The sequence below is a fragment of the Odocoileus virginianus genome, chromosome 17 (genome assembly GCF_023699985.2).
Source record: "Odocoileus virginianus isolate 20LAN1187 ecotype Illinois chromosome 17, Ovbor_1.2, whole genome shotgun sequence".
NCBI lineage: Eukaryota > Metazoa > Chordata > Mammalia > Artiodactyla > Cervidae > Odocoileus > Odocoileus virginianus.
In genome coordinates, this window is record NC_069690.1 from 17,478,904 (window position 1) to 17,492,320 (window position 13,417).

General features: G+C 51.9%; 1 protein-coding gene across 1 annotated transcript in view; it reads right to left on the minus strand.

The window, feature by feature from the left end:
* Nucleotides 1-1,982, minus strand: part of RAB11FIP4 (RAB11 family interacting protein 4) — a 108,273-nt gene extending 106,291 nt beyond the window's left edge. Inside the window, exon 1 of the mRNA XM_070478728.1 lies at nt 1,473-1,982. Coding sequence (XP_070334829.1) covers nt 1,473-1,631 — 159 coding nt within the window. The 5' untranslated portion in view covers nt 1,632-1,982. The remainder of the gene's footprint in view (nt 1-1,472) is intronic.
* Nucleotides 1,983-13,417: the final 11,435 nt, after the last annotated feature.

Here is a 13,417-nt window from a genome sequence, read left to right on the forward strand (position 1 = left end):
GAAGCTCTCCCCACCACTGAGACCACAGCTCTGGGACTCCAGTTGCAGCCAAGGCCAGCAGCTTCTTCCCCCCACGCTTGGGGTCTGCTAAGCCTGCCTCAGAGGATGGGAGGGGTCAGACCAGCCTTTGGGAAGAAGGATCAAGGGGTATGCAGGGAAGCGCCCTGAGCAGATTCTGGCAGCGGGAGAGCCTGGGCTCCAAAGGGCGGACAGCAGTGGGCCTCTCCCACACGTGGTACCTGAGTTCTCAGACTTGACACCTGCCTCATCCTCTTCCACCTACTGCTCCTTGGGACTCCAGGCCCCGGCCCAGCCCAGCAGCCACAAAAAGACGATTATCTATCATCTTTTCCTTTGCCAGGTGACAGGGAGGCATGGATCCAACCCAGCCAGGCCCGGTTCCTCCCATGTTCTGGAATGCTAGGCCCCAGCTATTCCGGGAACAGAAGGCCAGGGAGTGCCGATGTAGAGCCGGAGGCCTCAGGTGGCCTTGGCAAGTCACTACTCAAGGCTTCATGCCCTGACCATTTCAGAGTGGGCAGTAGCAGGAGTGTGGTCTCCTACCAGGTCGGTGCCTTGCACACCCGCCACACACACATGGCCACCTCTCCTCCATGGCATGAGAGGACACTTGTCTCTGCCCCCCCCCCCCCCACTGGCAGCACCCGCCCTCGGATTGCAGCTCTGCTAACACTGTTCCTGCTTCCCCCAAAATCCGCGCCCCCCCAAAATCCGCGCCCCCCCGCCTCCGCCCGCCGTGGCAGACACTGCCCAGCTGCTGTCCCCCAGCTTGGCCGTGGCAGGCTTGTCGCAGCCGCCACAGCCAGCTGCCAGCCAGGCCTGCCCCTCGGAGCCCGCAGGGTGCGGGGAGCGGGGGTGGTCACCAGGCGCTAGGCTGAGAATCCGGGAAGGCCGAAGGCAGACCCCTCCCGCTAGGTTCCAGGCCGGCTGGGTGCAGTCAAGGAGCCGAGGCGGTAGCGCGCCCCTAGTTGTCCTCTGCTCCCTTCGGCCAGGCCCAGTGGGGCCTCCCCCCTACCCCATCCCGCCCCCACCCCCCGGCCCCCGTCCTGGGATTCCTGCACACGGACCTCTGCATCTCGGTCTCCGCAGGGTAGGCAGGGGAGGGGGTCCCGGAGCTAGGATCTGACGGTTCCCCTCGCCCCACACACCGAGTAGGCTGCAGAATGGTTAGAGGGACCCTCAGGGCCCGGGGTAAGCAAGGTGGGCAGAGAAGCCCCCACCCCCCCGCCCCGGGGCGTGATGCGTGACACTCGCAGCACCGGCGCGAATGGTGGAAAGCGAGGGTCCGACAGGGCGGGGAAGCCCCGGGGCTCGAAGTCCTCAGGTCCGGCGGGATCCCTCCGGGCTGCAGCCGCCGCCGCCGCCGGGGACTGGGAGCGGGCAGGTGAAAGGGCGAGGAAGCCTGGGGTGGGGGTGCTGGGGCGCGGGCGCCCCCGCCGCGGGGCCCTTACCTCCTCGCCTTGGCCAAAGCGCAGTCCGAGCGCCGCGACGCGCTCCACGCGCAGGAAGCCGTCGGGGTCGCGGCCGCACACCTCGAACACCTCGCGCAGGCGGCGCACCGAGCGCAGCAGAGCCGCGGGGGCGCCCGCCCAGCCCGCGCCGCCCGCCATCCGGGCCGGCCCCGCAGCTAGCCCGAGCCCCGCGCCCACCCGCCCCGCGCCGCCGCTGCCGCCGCCGCCGCCGCCGCCGCCGCCATCGCCGCGCGCCCTCCGCCCGGCGCTGCGACGCGCAGCCTCCGCCCGGTGGCGGCGGCGGCCGAGCCGTGTCAGCAGCGGCGCCGCAGCCCCGCGGCTCGAGGCGGGCGGGGGAGCGGGAGGCTGCAGACAAAAGGAGCCGCGCGCCTCCGAGGGCGGCCGCCCGCGCGGCCCCGCCGCCGCCGCCCCCAGGCTCGGGGTCCCTGGGCGGCTCCGAGCTCGTCCCGTCCCCTAGAGAGCGGGAGGGTGGGTGTGCGACCCGCGCCCGGAAACCCAGGGCGGCCCCAAGGCCCCGCCTCTGCTTGGAGGAGTCTGCGAGGAAGCCCGAGCCGCCCCCGGACCACCCGCGCTGGGGTCCAGCCGCCTCTCCCCCCGCCCCCCTCAGCCCCTCGGCAGACGCCAACCCCTCCCCGCTCACCGCGCCCTTTGTGGGCGCCGGCGGTGCCGAGCGCTCAGTATGTCCTGAGGGGTTCCTATATTAGCGCGCTGGACTTGTTCCACTCATCGCAGAGGAAGCTGAGACTCAGAGAGGTTGAACTACTTAGCCTAGGCCACTCAAGCCTGCGGGGGCCCAGGTCAGGATTCGTAGCCAGTCTGCAGCGGAATGGAGCTAGACCCTCTACTCTTCCCCTCCTCTGTGCTGCCCCTTAAAGAACAGTCTCCAGGCTTAGGTCCGCAGAACTCAGGGCCAGCTCCGGGCTGGGCAAGGGCCGGGAGAGCGGGAGCGGGGACCCTGGGACAGGAGCGGATAAGGGAAGACAGAGCAGTCAGGAGGAAGGAAGAGCAAGGGCTGCCCACCAGGCCTGCCCGGGGGCGCCCAGCATCTTGGGGAGGTTCCCTCCCTTCCCTTGGGCTCCCATGCTCACCCCTTTATTGCACCCTGGGCCCTCAAGCTGAGAACCCGGGACAGTCTTGGCCCTGGGGCTGATGGCAGCCTCCAGGGCTGTACCTTAGCCTTCTCCCAGTCCTGCTTAGCTCCCAGCCCCTGCTCCTCGGGCTCCCAGTCTTGCCCCCGGCTCTGCAGAACCTGGCCTGGCTCTCCTCTCCTCCTTCTTGTTGCTCAGCATGCCAGGCCCTTGTGGCGCTAGGTGCACCCAGCCCAAATGCAGGTCTTGGCTGAACCCACCCCAACTTGTTTTCCAGCTCAGTTCAGAGGTTTGCTCCTTTAGGAAGCCTTCCCTGATAGCACTCCATTTTGCCTATTACTCTGATCTCTGGTCCCTTCCTCCAGATGCTGACTTAGTTCTGTAATTCTCTGGTGGGCTGACCATCTCCCGCATGGGCATGCTGGGAAATTCTCCAGGGCAGGATGTATCTTAGTCACTTCTTGTTCCTCATCTCCAGGCAAGGAGGAAGCCCCTGCCCAGAGGAGATGGGGACCTACCCTGTCATCTGCAGGAGCCACGAGCAGTGTAGGAACCTAGTCAGGGAGGCTAGAGTGAGGCCCAGTTCTGCGCATGTGGCTTCTCTTCCTGGACCTCAGTTCCCACCTCTGTGGTCTTCCTGCTCAAATGTGAATATACCCTGCTCAGGGGCTGCCATATGGCTTCTCTGATTCTCCCTCCCAAGAGGTTCAGGACAGAAGGGAAGTGGGCAGGGCTGGGCTACCCCGTTTTGGAAGCTGTAGAAATGGCTCTCAGAGCTCTCCCTGCATCAAATTCCCCAAAAGAGAACAGGGAAGCTGAAAGATCTCAGCTGGTAGAGGAGGGGCCTCAGACCTGAGCATGAACAAATCCCAGGTGACCCAAGCTCAAAGCCCACGCCAGATTTATGGCTCTTCTCCCAAAAAACAAGGTCACACAAAATTCAAAAGTCCCTTCCTCAGGGGAGCCCTCCCTGACTCCTATTTCTCCTACCCATAGCCAAGAGCATCTAAGCTCCCTCTGCCTCCCTCTTCCTGGGACACCTCAATCCTATCCTCTCCCCATCCCACTTCCTCTGGCCAACTCTCATACTTCCAGATTCCATGGAAATGGCACCTCTTGCAGGAAGCCTTCCCTGATCACACCCCCACCCCTACCTTGGCTCACTTTCCCCTGGGCTGCTATAGCGTTCTGTGCAGGGAGGTAGGGATAAGACTGTGAGGGTCAAGTGATCTAATACATGGAAATATCAGAAGAATGGTGCAGGTAGTAGTGCCGGGTATTGTGACTTGTCCTGATATCTCTTACTCCCGTTATTTATCACAAGAACATCTGGGAAGTAGGTATGAAAGTTGACACAGTGGCCACAAGGTCCATGAAGGCAGGGACTAGGTCATTTCTCTCTTGATTTTCTAACTCCTGGCTCCTAGCATAATGTCCAATACAGACAATTAAGGTTTGTGAAGGAATAAATTAGGGAAAGAATGGGCGCATATGGTGTGGTAAACAGAAACACAGCTTCTCAAAAGATACCCATGTGCTAATCACTGAGACCTATAAATGACCTTATTGGGAAAGCTTCTTGCAGATGTCATGAAGTTAAAGCTCTGGAGATGTGGAGAGTCTCCTGGGTTAGCTGGATGGGTTCTAAGTGCAATCACAGTATCCTCTTAAGAGGGAGGCAGAAGCAGACTTAACACAAACAGAAGAGAAGGCGATGTGGCCACAGGAGGAAGAGATCGGAGGGATGCGGCCACAAGCCAAGAATGCCAACAGCCACTGGAATCTGGAAGAGGTAAGGAGGTAACCTTTCCTGGAACCTCTTTGATCTTGGGCTTCTGGCCTCCAGAGCTATGCGGGAATGCATTTCTGTTGTAAGTTTCCAAGTTGGTGGTAGTTATAGCAGCCACAGGAAACTAGTATGTATGGTATAAATATCATGGGGAGGTTATTATAGATGGTTAAGAGCCAGGCTTTGGAATCCAAAACAGCGGTGCCAGGCGCCATTTAGCCCTGTGAGTCTAGACGAGTTAACTTCTCTGAGCCTCAGTGTGCATATCTGTAAAGTGGGGATAGCAGTTCCTACCTACAGAGGGCCTCACGTGAGACAGTGAATGTAACGTGGCTGGCACAGTACCTGGCATGTACCTGGCCCGTGTGATTATGATATGTGTTGGCATGGAGAGGTTGGGAACTAATATGAACGGGGAAGCATTTCTGATTTTCATCTCTAGGCCTTGAATTCATCGTTCATGTTATGTGGAAATGGGGCAGGATTCACAGTTTCTTCCTGCTCACAACCTGCAGGTTTTTTTAAAACTATGAATAATTATCGCTTTGGAGGGGAACAACGGGGTGTGAACACGTGGGCTTTCTTCACCTGTCTTCTAATACCTGGGTCTAATACCTTCTTCTAATACCTGTCTTCTAATGCCTGGGTTCCCAGAACCAGAAGCAGTAGCCCTGCGGGGGTGGGGTGGTGGTGGTTGGTGCTGAGGATCCTGGCAGGACTTTGGTGAGTCTGGGGTGAGCAGGGCATCTCAAGACCTGTCCGTCCTTCCTTGTCCAGAGGGGTGTCCCAGCTGGGGTGTCACTCACTCTGGGTGCCTACCCAGAAGCTACTCTGACACTCAGAAGCGAGTGGGTCCGTTTGGTTGCTAACATTCCTTCCAGGATTCTAGGAAGAACGACGAAACTGTACTTATTCTACCCAACTAGTTTCCACATCTGCCTCAGAAACGGATCCTAGAAGTGGCTCACGGTTTAGGAAGTGGCCTCCTGTCTTGGGCTCACCTACCAGAAGTCCTTTAATCTCACCTGCTGGAAGTGCCCTCAGATCAGTACCTGCCCAGCCTTCTCCAAGGGCCCTTCTGCTGAAAAGAAATGCCAGAGTCCTCAGTTATAGTCTGTATAGAATGGAGGGGAGATTGGGGAGATTAGGTGGGGTATCGGCCATTTGTTACTGAAAGGTAATGGCCCCACCCTGACTGATATAGGAGGAGGGATCCTGGTTTCCACGGAAGGCCTGACATTCAGAAAGCAGAAGACTGTCAAGATGGGAGATACCTTTCTCCCAACCCCTGCTCCTCCAAGGTCACAAAGCCTTTTGGTGACAGAATTAGGACCGCGGCCTAAGAAGCCTCCCATCATGTTTCTTTCTACACAGAAGCTTTGGGGTAGAAGGTCCTGGAGTAGAATCTCTGGGCTAAAGCTCCAACTACCAATTCTGCCATCTCCACCTAAAAAGCTTAAAAACAAAAGAAAACAAAAATCCTGGCATCTAGTCCTGCTGGGAGGGAATAGGGGCTGGGGGCTGGACAAGCCAGGGTCATTGAGATTTAGGCATGCAGAGGGCTTCCCAGGTGGCTCAGTGGTAGAGTCCGCCTGCCATTGTAGGGGACACGAGACACAGGTGTGATCCCTGGGTCAGAGAGATGTCTTAGCGGAGGAAATGGCAACCCACTCCAGTATTCTTGCCGGGATAATCCAACGGACAGAGGAGCCCGGCCGGCTACAGTCCACGGGGTTGCAAAGAGTTGGAGTGAAGAAGCCAAGGTCTTCTTCCTGGGACTCCCTCCAACAAAGATGATGCACTAGGTGTATGGCTTGGTCACCTTGGGGGTGAAACCCTCCCAGGCTTCTTGGAACAAGCTGAGGTGCAGTGTTTAGAAGGGACCCCGGCAGGGCCCCAGCCTAAGGAAGCAAAGTCAGAAAGAGAGGGCTCTGGGACTCCGCCTAGCCGCCTCCCCCAGGACAGACCCAGTTCTCCGGCGCCCCCTGCTGTTCCAGGGAGGTTTTAAAATTTAAGAACACTCGAGCAGCATTTCTTTCCTAGACGCCTTCTCAACAAATAGGTATTGAGCATCTACTGTATTGTCAAGCTCTGTTCTAGGCTCTGGGGCTACATCAGTGAACAAAATGGAAAACTTCTCGGACTTCACAGAGCTCATTTCCTTGTGGGTTCTGGGGAATTCCTAGGAAATACTAGGCCTCTTCTAAGGGCTATCCTGGATGTAAATGGTAATGAAAAAATTTTTTCTGGCACATAATGTCTAGACAGGAGTTATTAACTAATGCCGCCGGGATATGAAGACTCCATAAGAACCAGAGGGGCGAGGCACCAGGGACATAATTGTCACACAGATTCCTGGCCCCCCAGAGGCATGGGGGTGAGATTAATAACAAGCAGCCGATAACCCTCAGTGCACAGCCCCCCAGGACAGATGTAAGTTCCTGAGGGAGCAGGGATTATTGCCCAACAAAGTCTTGCTGGAGATGCCTTTTGAGTGGGGGTAGGTTCTCTTGGAAGACGAGTTAGGCTTCCCTGGGAGGAACTGGTGTCTGCATAGCACCCACTGCCCCAAGAGTATGGTGAGATTCAGGGGGGACAAAACATCCCATTCTCAGGATTTGTGTTGAGGAGAAGCTGAACAAATCTGAACTATCATGAGAGAAGCCACTGTGACTGGGAATGCATGCACAGAGGCCAAAAAAAGACAGTGATGGGCCTTCAAGGTGCCCTGGGCTTCCCAGGTGTCTCGGTGGTCAAGCATCTGCCTGCCGATGTAGGAGACACATGTTCCATCCCTGGGTGAAGGAAATGACAACCCACTCCAGTCTTCTTGCCCAGAAAATTCCATGGACAGAGGAGCTTGAGGGGCTACAGTCCATGAGGTCACAAAGAACAGACACAACTGGTCGCGCGTGCGTGCACACGCACACACAATACATTCTAGAAGGGTTGTGAGGTTCTCGCTGTGGGTTGAAAATCTCCTCTGTACCTCCCTGTAAAGCCGTCAGTAAAGTTTAGAGCAAACGGATGCTTCAGTGGGTAGATGGTGCCAGGCTATGTGTCAGAGTGGGTTCAGGCTGAAAACAAGAGCAGAAGGAGGGGCCTGGCAATATCTAGGTTACACGTCTAACAGTCCATCATCTCAGTGCTTGTTCTCCCAGCTGAGGAGCTGGGAACGGCTAGAGCTAGACTGGGCTGGCACAGGAGATGGGCCTGAAAAGACAGGTAGGGGTCAAATAGTGGCCATATGAATCCTGGCGAGGACCTAGGACGTTGTGTGTTGGTGGTGAGGAGGAGGACTCTAAGTATGGCCTGGCTGCACCTGTGATGGGGTAGAGTGTGGTACACTGGGGCCACTGGGTCAGGCTAGGGGACTCTTGTAAACAGGCCAACAAGCTGGGCCCCTGAACAGTCAGGGAGGTGATGAGGATGGTGAAGGGATTTCGGAAAGCACAATCAGTACAGTGTGATGACCATTCAATGTGGCGGGGGTGGGTGGGGAGTGGGGAGGAACTGAGGATAATTCCCAGGTTTCTAATTCAGGTGCATTGCTGGGGGCGGTGGTACCATGGGCCAGTGCTGTCAGAGCAGTGGGCGTCGGGGGAGGACAGGGACGGGGAGCAGGCACCAGAGGGAGGTAACAGCACTGTGGTCAGCGCACAACCTTCACGACGTGACACACACAACTATGCAAAGTTACAGGCTCCTCAATAGCCCAAGGTCCAGGGCCATTTCTAATCAGCCTTGTTAACTCTGAAAGATTGTAAGCTGTGAGCAGAAATAATAAAGTCACAGTGAAGGGGTGGGGGGGGCCGGCATGCTCTCTTGAAGTCCATGAAGTCGACAGGTGCATCCCTGAACTGCTCTGATTCAGGTAGGCAAATATGCCCCTTGGAGGAAAAAACAAACGCAGCTCCCTGGAATCTAAATTAGGTAAAAAGCTACCTTTTTGATACAAGAAAAAACACTAAGGTAAAAAGCATTGAAAGGATGGCAGTTGTTAATGTAATACCTAAATAAATTACACTATTACAAATACCTTTTCAGTAGAACTGAAAGTCAGCATTATCTACATCTCTTAAAAACAACTTGACTTTTTAAAGTAATAATACTCAATGTAAAAGGCAGTAAAATACAGAGAAATAAACAAAAACTAACCACAGTTATTTCATCTTTTTCTTATTTATAACTAGTTTCCTATGTGTAAAATACATTGATATTTTACATGATTGGGGATTTACCCTCATATACAGCCTTTAAACTCTTGATTCTATTGAAAATTTCCTCCCAAATTTAAATATTATTCTTTAAATCCATTTTTAAATGGTGCATAAGGAAGCCCTGTCAGTTTCCAGAAAGTGCTGGATGAATGTAGATGATTTAGCCAAAAAATCATCCCTGTGTTGCCTCCAGGTGTTTTGGTATTATAAACAGCACCTTGATGAAAGTCTTAGTTCTCCAGTCATGTATTACCTAGACTAGACCCCTACATATAATATTACTGGGGCAAATGGCGTGGACATGTTTAAAGCTAATGACACAGAAAGATGAGATCAAGTGCAGGAGTGAGTCCATCACACCACACTCTGAACCAGCGCTGTACTAAAGATGTATGTACTAAACACACCTTTGCTAATTTGATAGATGAAGATGGTATTTCCCCGTTTTAAGTTTGCAGTTTTTGTTTACTCCTGAGTGTGATGACCTTTCCCATCATACAGCAATTAGCTATTGGTACAGCATTTCATTTCTGTGGGCTGGCTGTTCATGTCATTTTGTCCTTTGCCCATTCCGTGTCACCCCCGTGCAATACCCTCCAGCTTGGGTCTTTTCTTAAAATTGGTTTTTAGGAATGCTTTGTTTTGATGTGGACCATTTTAATGTTTTTACTGAGTTTTGTTACAATACTGCTTCTGTTTTATGCTTCGGTTTTTTGATCACTGAGGCATGTGGGATCTTAATGCCCCCAGGAATCGAAACTGCACCCTGTGCAATGGAAGTCTTAACCACTGAACCACCAGGGAAGTCCCTAAACTCTTTATAATGAAAATAATTCCCCTGTTTTCTTGGCCTTTAAATTTGGGGGTTGTTTTTGAGATGGGAGACAAGAGGATATTTCATGGGTTAGGTAGTAACAGCGTAATCTTAAGGATTTTTTCCATTGCTTCTAGGTGTACAAAATCCTCCCCTTTTGTGGGAAACAGGTTTCCCAGGTGGCGCTAGTGGTAAAGAACCCGCCTGCCAATGCAGGAGACTTAAAGAGATGTGGGTTTGATCCCTGGGTCAGGAAGATTCCCTGGAGAAGGGCACAGCAACCCAGTCCAGTACCCTTGCTGGAGAATCCCATGATCAGAGGAGCCTGGCGGGCTACCGTCCACAGGGTCGCAAGGAGTCAGACAGGGCTGAAGAGACTTAGCATGCACGTGTATTGTGGGAGTCAATGTTCTTGTCAACATTTCCAGCTCTCCTCCTCCTGGATGAAGAGGACAGTTCTTCCTGACCCTTGAGATTTGTGGAGCTGTGTGATAAGTTCCGGCAGTGACTGTGAGCAGAAGTGACTGCACGTCTGGCCTCAGGTCTTTAATTGCTGATGTGAGATGCTCCAGATGCTAGGCTGTCCAATCCGGTAGCCACTAGCTGCCAGATCTATTTAAATTACAATTTAAAAGCCAGTTCCACAGTCTCAGTGTTCGCATTTCAAGGGTCTGACAACCCCTGCGGCTGTGGTGTGGATATGGAACATCTCCATCACTCCAGGGGCACTGGGTGGTGCTTGTCTGAGCCCTCCTTCCCCCTGTCATTTATTTGCTACGGTGGCTGATCAGTCTCTGGGGCTCGAGAAACTGCGGTGAGCAGAGTCCCCCTGCTGACCAGTGGTGGACATGCAGAGAGGTGAGGAAGCTTGAGTCAATGAAATTTGGGGGTTACTGGTGTTTTTTTTTTTTTTTAAACACCATAACATAATCTGGATCTTTCTGTCTGTTCCATTCTATTTACCTAGTTTAATTACCATCATCACTGTTTTAAATATTTCAAAATATTTTATTATCTAGTAAGGAAAGTTTCTATGCATGCTTTTCTTTCTTAGCTGTGCTTTCTTGTCTATTTTACAAGGTAAACCCTAGGGTCATTTTGTTTGGGTCCACACTTTCTTCTTGTAGGGACCTTGATTGGAATTGCGTGGGATCAGTAATTAGTTTGGGAACAACTGGTGGCAGTATAGTCACTAAGTTGTGTCCGACTCTTGCGACGCCATGGACTGTAGCCCGCCAGGCTCCTCTGTCCGTGGGATTCTCCAGGCAAGAGTACTGGAGTGGGTTGCCATTTCCTTCTCCAGGGGATCTTCCCAACCCAGGAATCAACCCAGTTCTCCTGCACTGCAGGCAGATTCTTTACCGACTGAGCTACAAGGGAAGCGCAAGGGAACACCTGGCGCTCTGATATCCGTCTTTCCCATCCAGGTCCGTGGTCTGTCTCTCCCTTAACTCCTCTCCTTACAGCCGGGGTTGGGCAGACTGAATCAGCGCCAGCACGACTGAAATAAAGACAACACAGTCACTTTACATAAAGCACAATCAAGTCCTTTTAAAGAACTGTATTTTTCATCTTATGAGTCCCTCTTTCCCTATTCTGTTGAGGGTTGAAATGCCCTATTATAAAAAGACTGTTCCTGCAATTGTTTGTTTTCTAAGTGCATAAATTAACAAAACACATCTTCAGAATTTTACCAGTATGTGAAATTTCAACGTCTGGATTCGCTTTCAACAGGTCTTTATACAAATACACAGGACATCTCCATTTTGGCAGGGATTTGTGCATGGGGGTGGCACTTGTGCATGAGGTCTTTCTTCCCATCCTATTTGCATAGTTCCCTGATAACATAAAGCCTTAGGTGCTACTCAACAACCCTGGCTCCTTGAACAAGGCATAGTCCTTGTACTTGGAAGACCCAGAGTCTAACCAGGGAGTTAGGAACAGTTGATGACCACAACACTGTAAGGAGAAGCAGTTACAGGACCAAGAGAAGGGTGATGGGGGCTCAAAGAGCTTTTCCCAGAGGTGCTGATGCTGGAGTTTCTTGAAAACAAGGGGCCCAATACATGTCAGCTGGATGAATGAATGCTGTAAACTCAAAAAGACTCAGCATTTTAATGGAAACTAATTTTTTGGTCTCCTGTAGAAGCCTAGATATGAGTATTTGGTGAGTGGCCGTATTGTTTTTGCTTAAGGCATAAATACCTAATCCTTTCTGCCTTCCATCTGTGAATTATCAAGTTGGGGAGGCAGTATCCCTCACCATCAGTTTGTCATCCTACTTTGACTTTGGCCAGGCTCAAAAATAGAAAGTACCTTTATTTTTGCTTTCGGGGCTACAGCAGGTCTTCATGGGAGCTTTTAATTTTTTATTTATTTGGTTGCACCAGGTCTTAGCTGTGGCACAAGGGATCCTTTTTTTTTTAGTTGTGGCATGAGAACTCTTAGTTGCGGCCTGTGGGATTCTAGTTCCCCTACCAGGATTGAACCCGGGCCTCCTGCATTGCAAGCACAGAAGCTTAGCTGTGGGATCACCAGGGAAGTCCCTTCATGGAGTTATTAAATATGCAAAATCAGGGTGCATTTCCCAAAGTGGGATGAAAAGGAAGGAGGAAAATAGAAACAGAATGAGCCAGTCTCCTTTCTGGGGCACTGCCTTCTGCCTGGACGCGTCTCTGCTGCATGGGCTCTCTGGGCAAGGCCGTCCCCCAGCCTCACGGACACCCTATACAGAACTGAAGACTTCACAATCCTATTTTCAACTGCTCAGTGCACATATCCATTTGGATACACGTCTTGGTCATTCTTCAGGGCCCAACCCCTCAGTCCACACCTTGCCCACTGTGCTCACTGGCTCTGTGGCTGTTGCCCTCACTAAACTGTGATCTCATACAGGGCACAGACCAAGCTTTCTTCTCTTCTTGGCACCTGCAATGCCTGGCAAAGGGCTTGGTACGATCATAATCAACTGAAAATGTTTCTTTCAACAAATGAATAAACCAGCTGAGGCTACCTTTGTTGACGTTTTCTTCCTTTAAACATATTGTTGGGCAACGCTTTCTAAACGTTTGACCAGGAAAGGGCCCTACTAAGATTTCAATGTGACTTTTCTATTTTATATGGAGGAAGTGGTCCCCTTGGGGGAAGTTCTTAATTACGTAACTCCACAGGCTTGTCTTTATCACGACAGCTTGACTCACGGCATAAACACGTGCTAAAGACCTAGAAAAATTTTGCAGTACAAGCTTTTGGGGATAATATAAAAAGAATAAAGGTAATTTGACCCAATTTAAATAAAGTGTATGACGCTTCTTTGGAAACTTTAGACATACATGTATACATATGTGTGGTGTATGGAACATGTGCATGCTTTTCTGGTGGCTCAGCAGGTAAAGGATCCACCTGCCAATGCAGGAGATGTGGGTTCAATCCCTGGCCAGAAAGATCCCTTGGAGAAGGAAATGGAAATCCACTCCAGTATTCTTACCTGGGAAATCCCATGGACAGAGGTGCCTGGTGGGCTACAGTCCATGGGGTTGCAAAGGAGTCATCAGACATGCTTTAGTGACTAAACAACAAACAACAGTATGTACATACTACAAGGCATAAGTGAATTTTTAGAAGGTACTTAAAAGTCAAATCTATTAAAATTACAATTTCACATTATTAAATATCCCCTTCATGATTTAGCTAGTACTTTTTAAAAGAACAAAATGTGAGACACAAACCTACAGGGTCTACATTGCTGCAGTGTGGCTTAGTATTTTTAGAACCATAATCAGCACTGTAAGAGGGCTTCTCGTAAGCTGGCAGCTAAATGGGTCTTACGTGGAATTTACTTCAGTAAGAAGGCCGAGTCTCTAATGAAGACAGGCCTGGCAGGTTACTTGGGGCAACCGCCCCGACAGAGCTGGGATGCTGCAGTACCCGAAGCTGTTCTGACAGGCAGTGTGCAAGCCAAGTTTCACTGGTAGAAATCACGGGAGAACTAGGGGTGAGGCTAAGTGTCATAG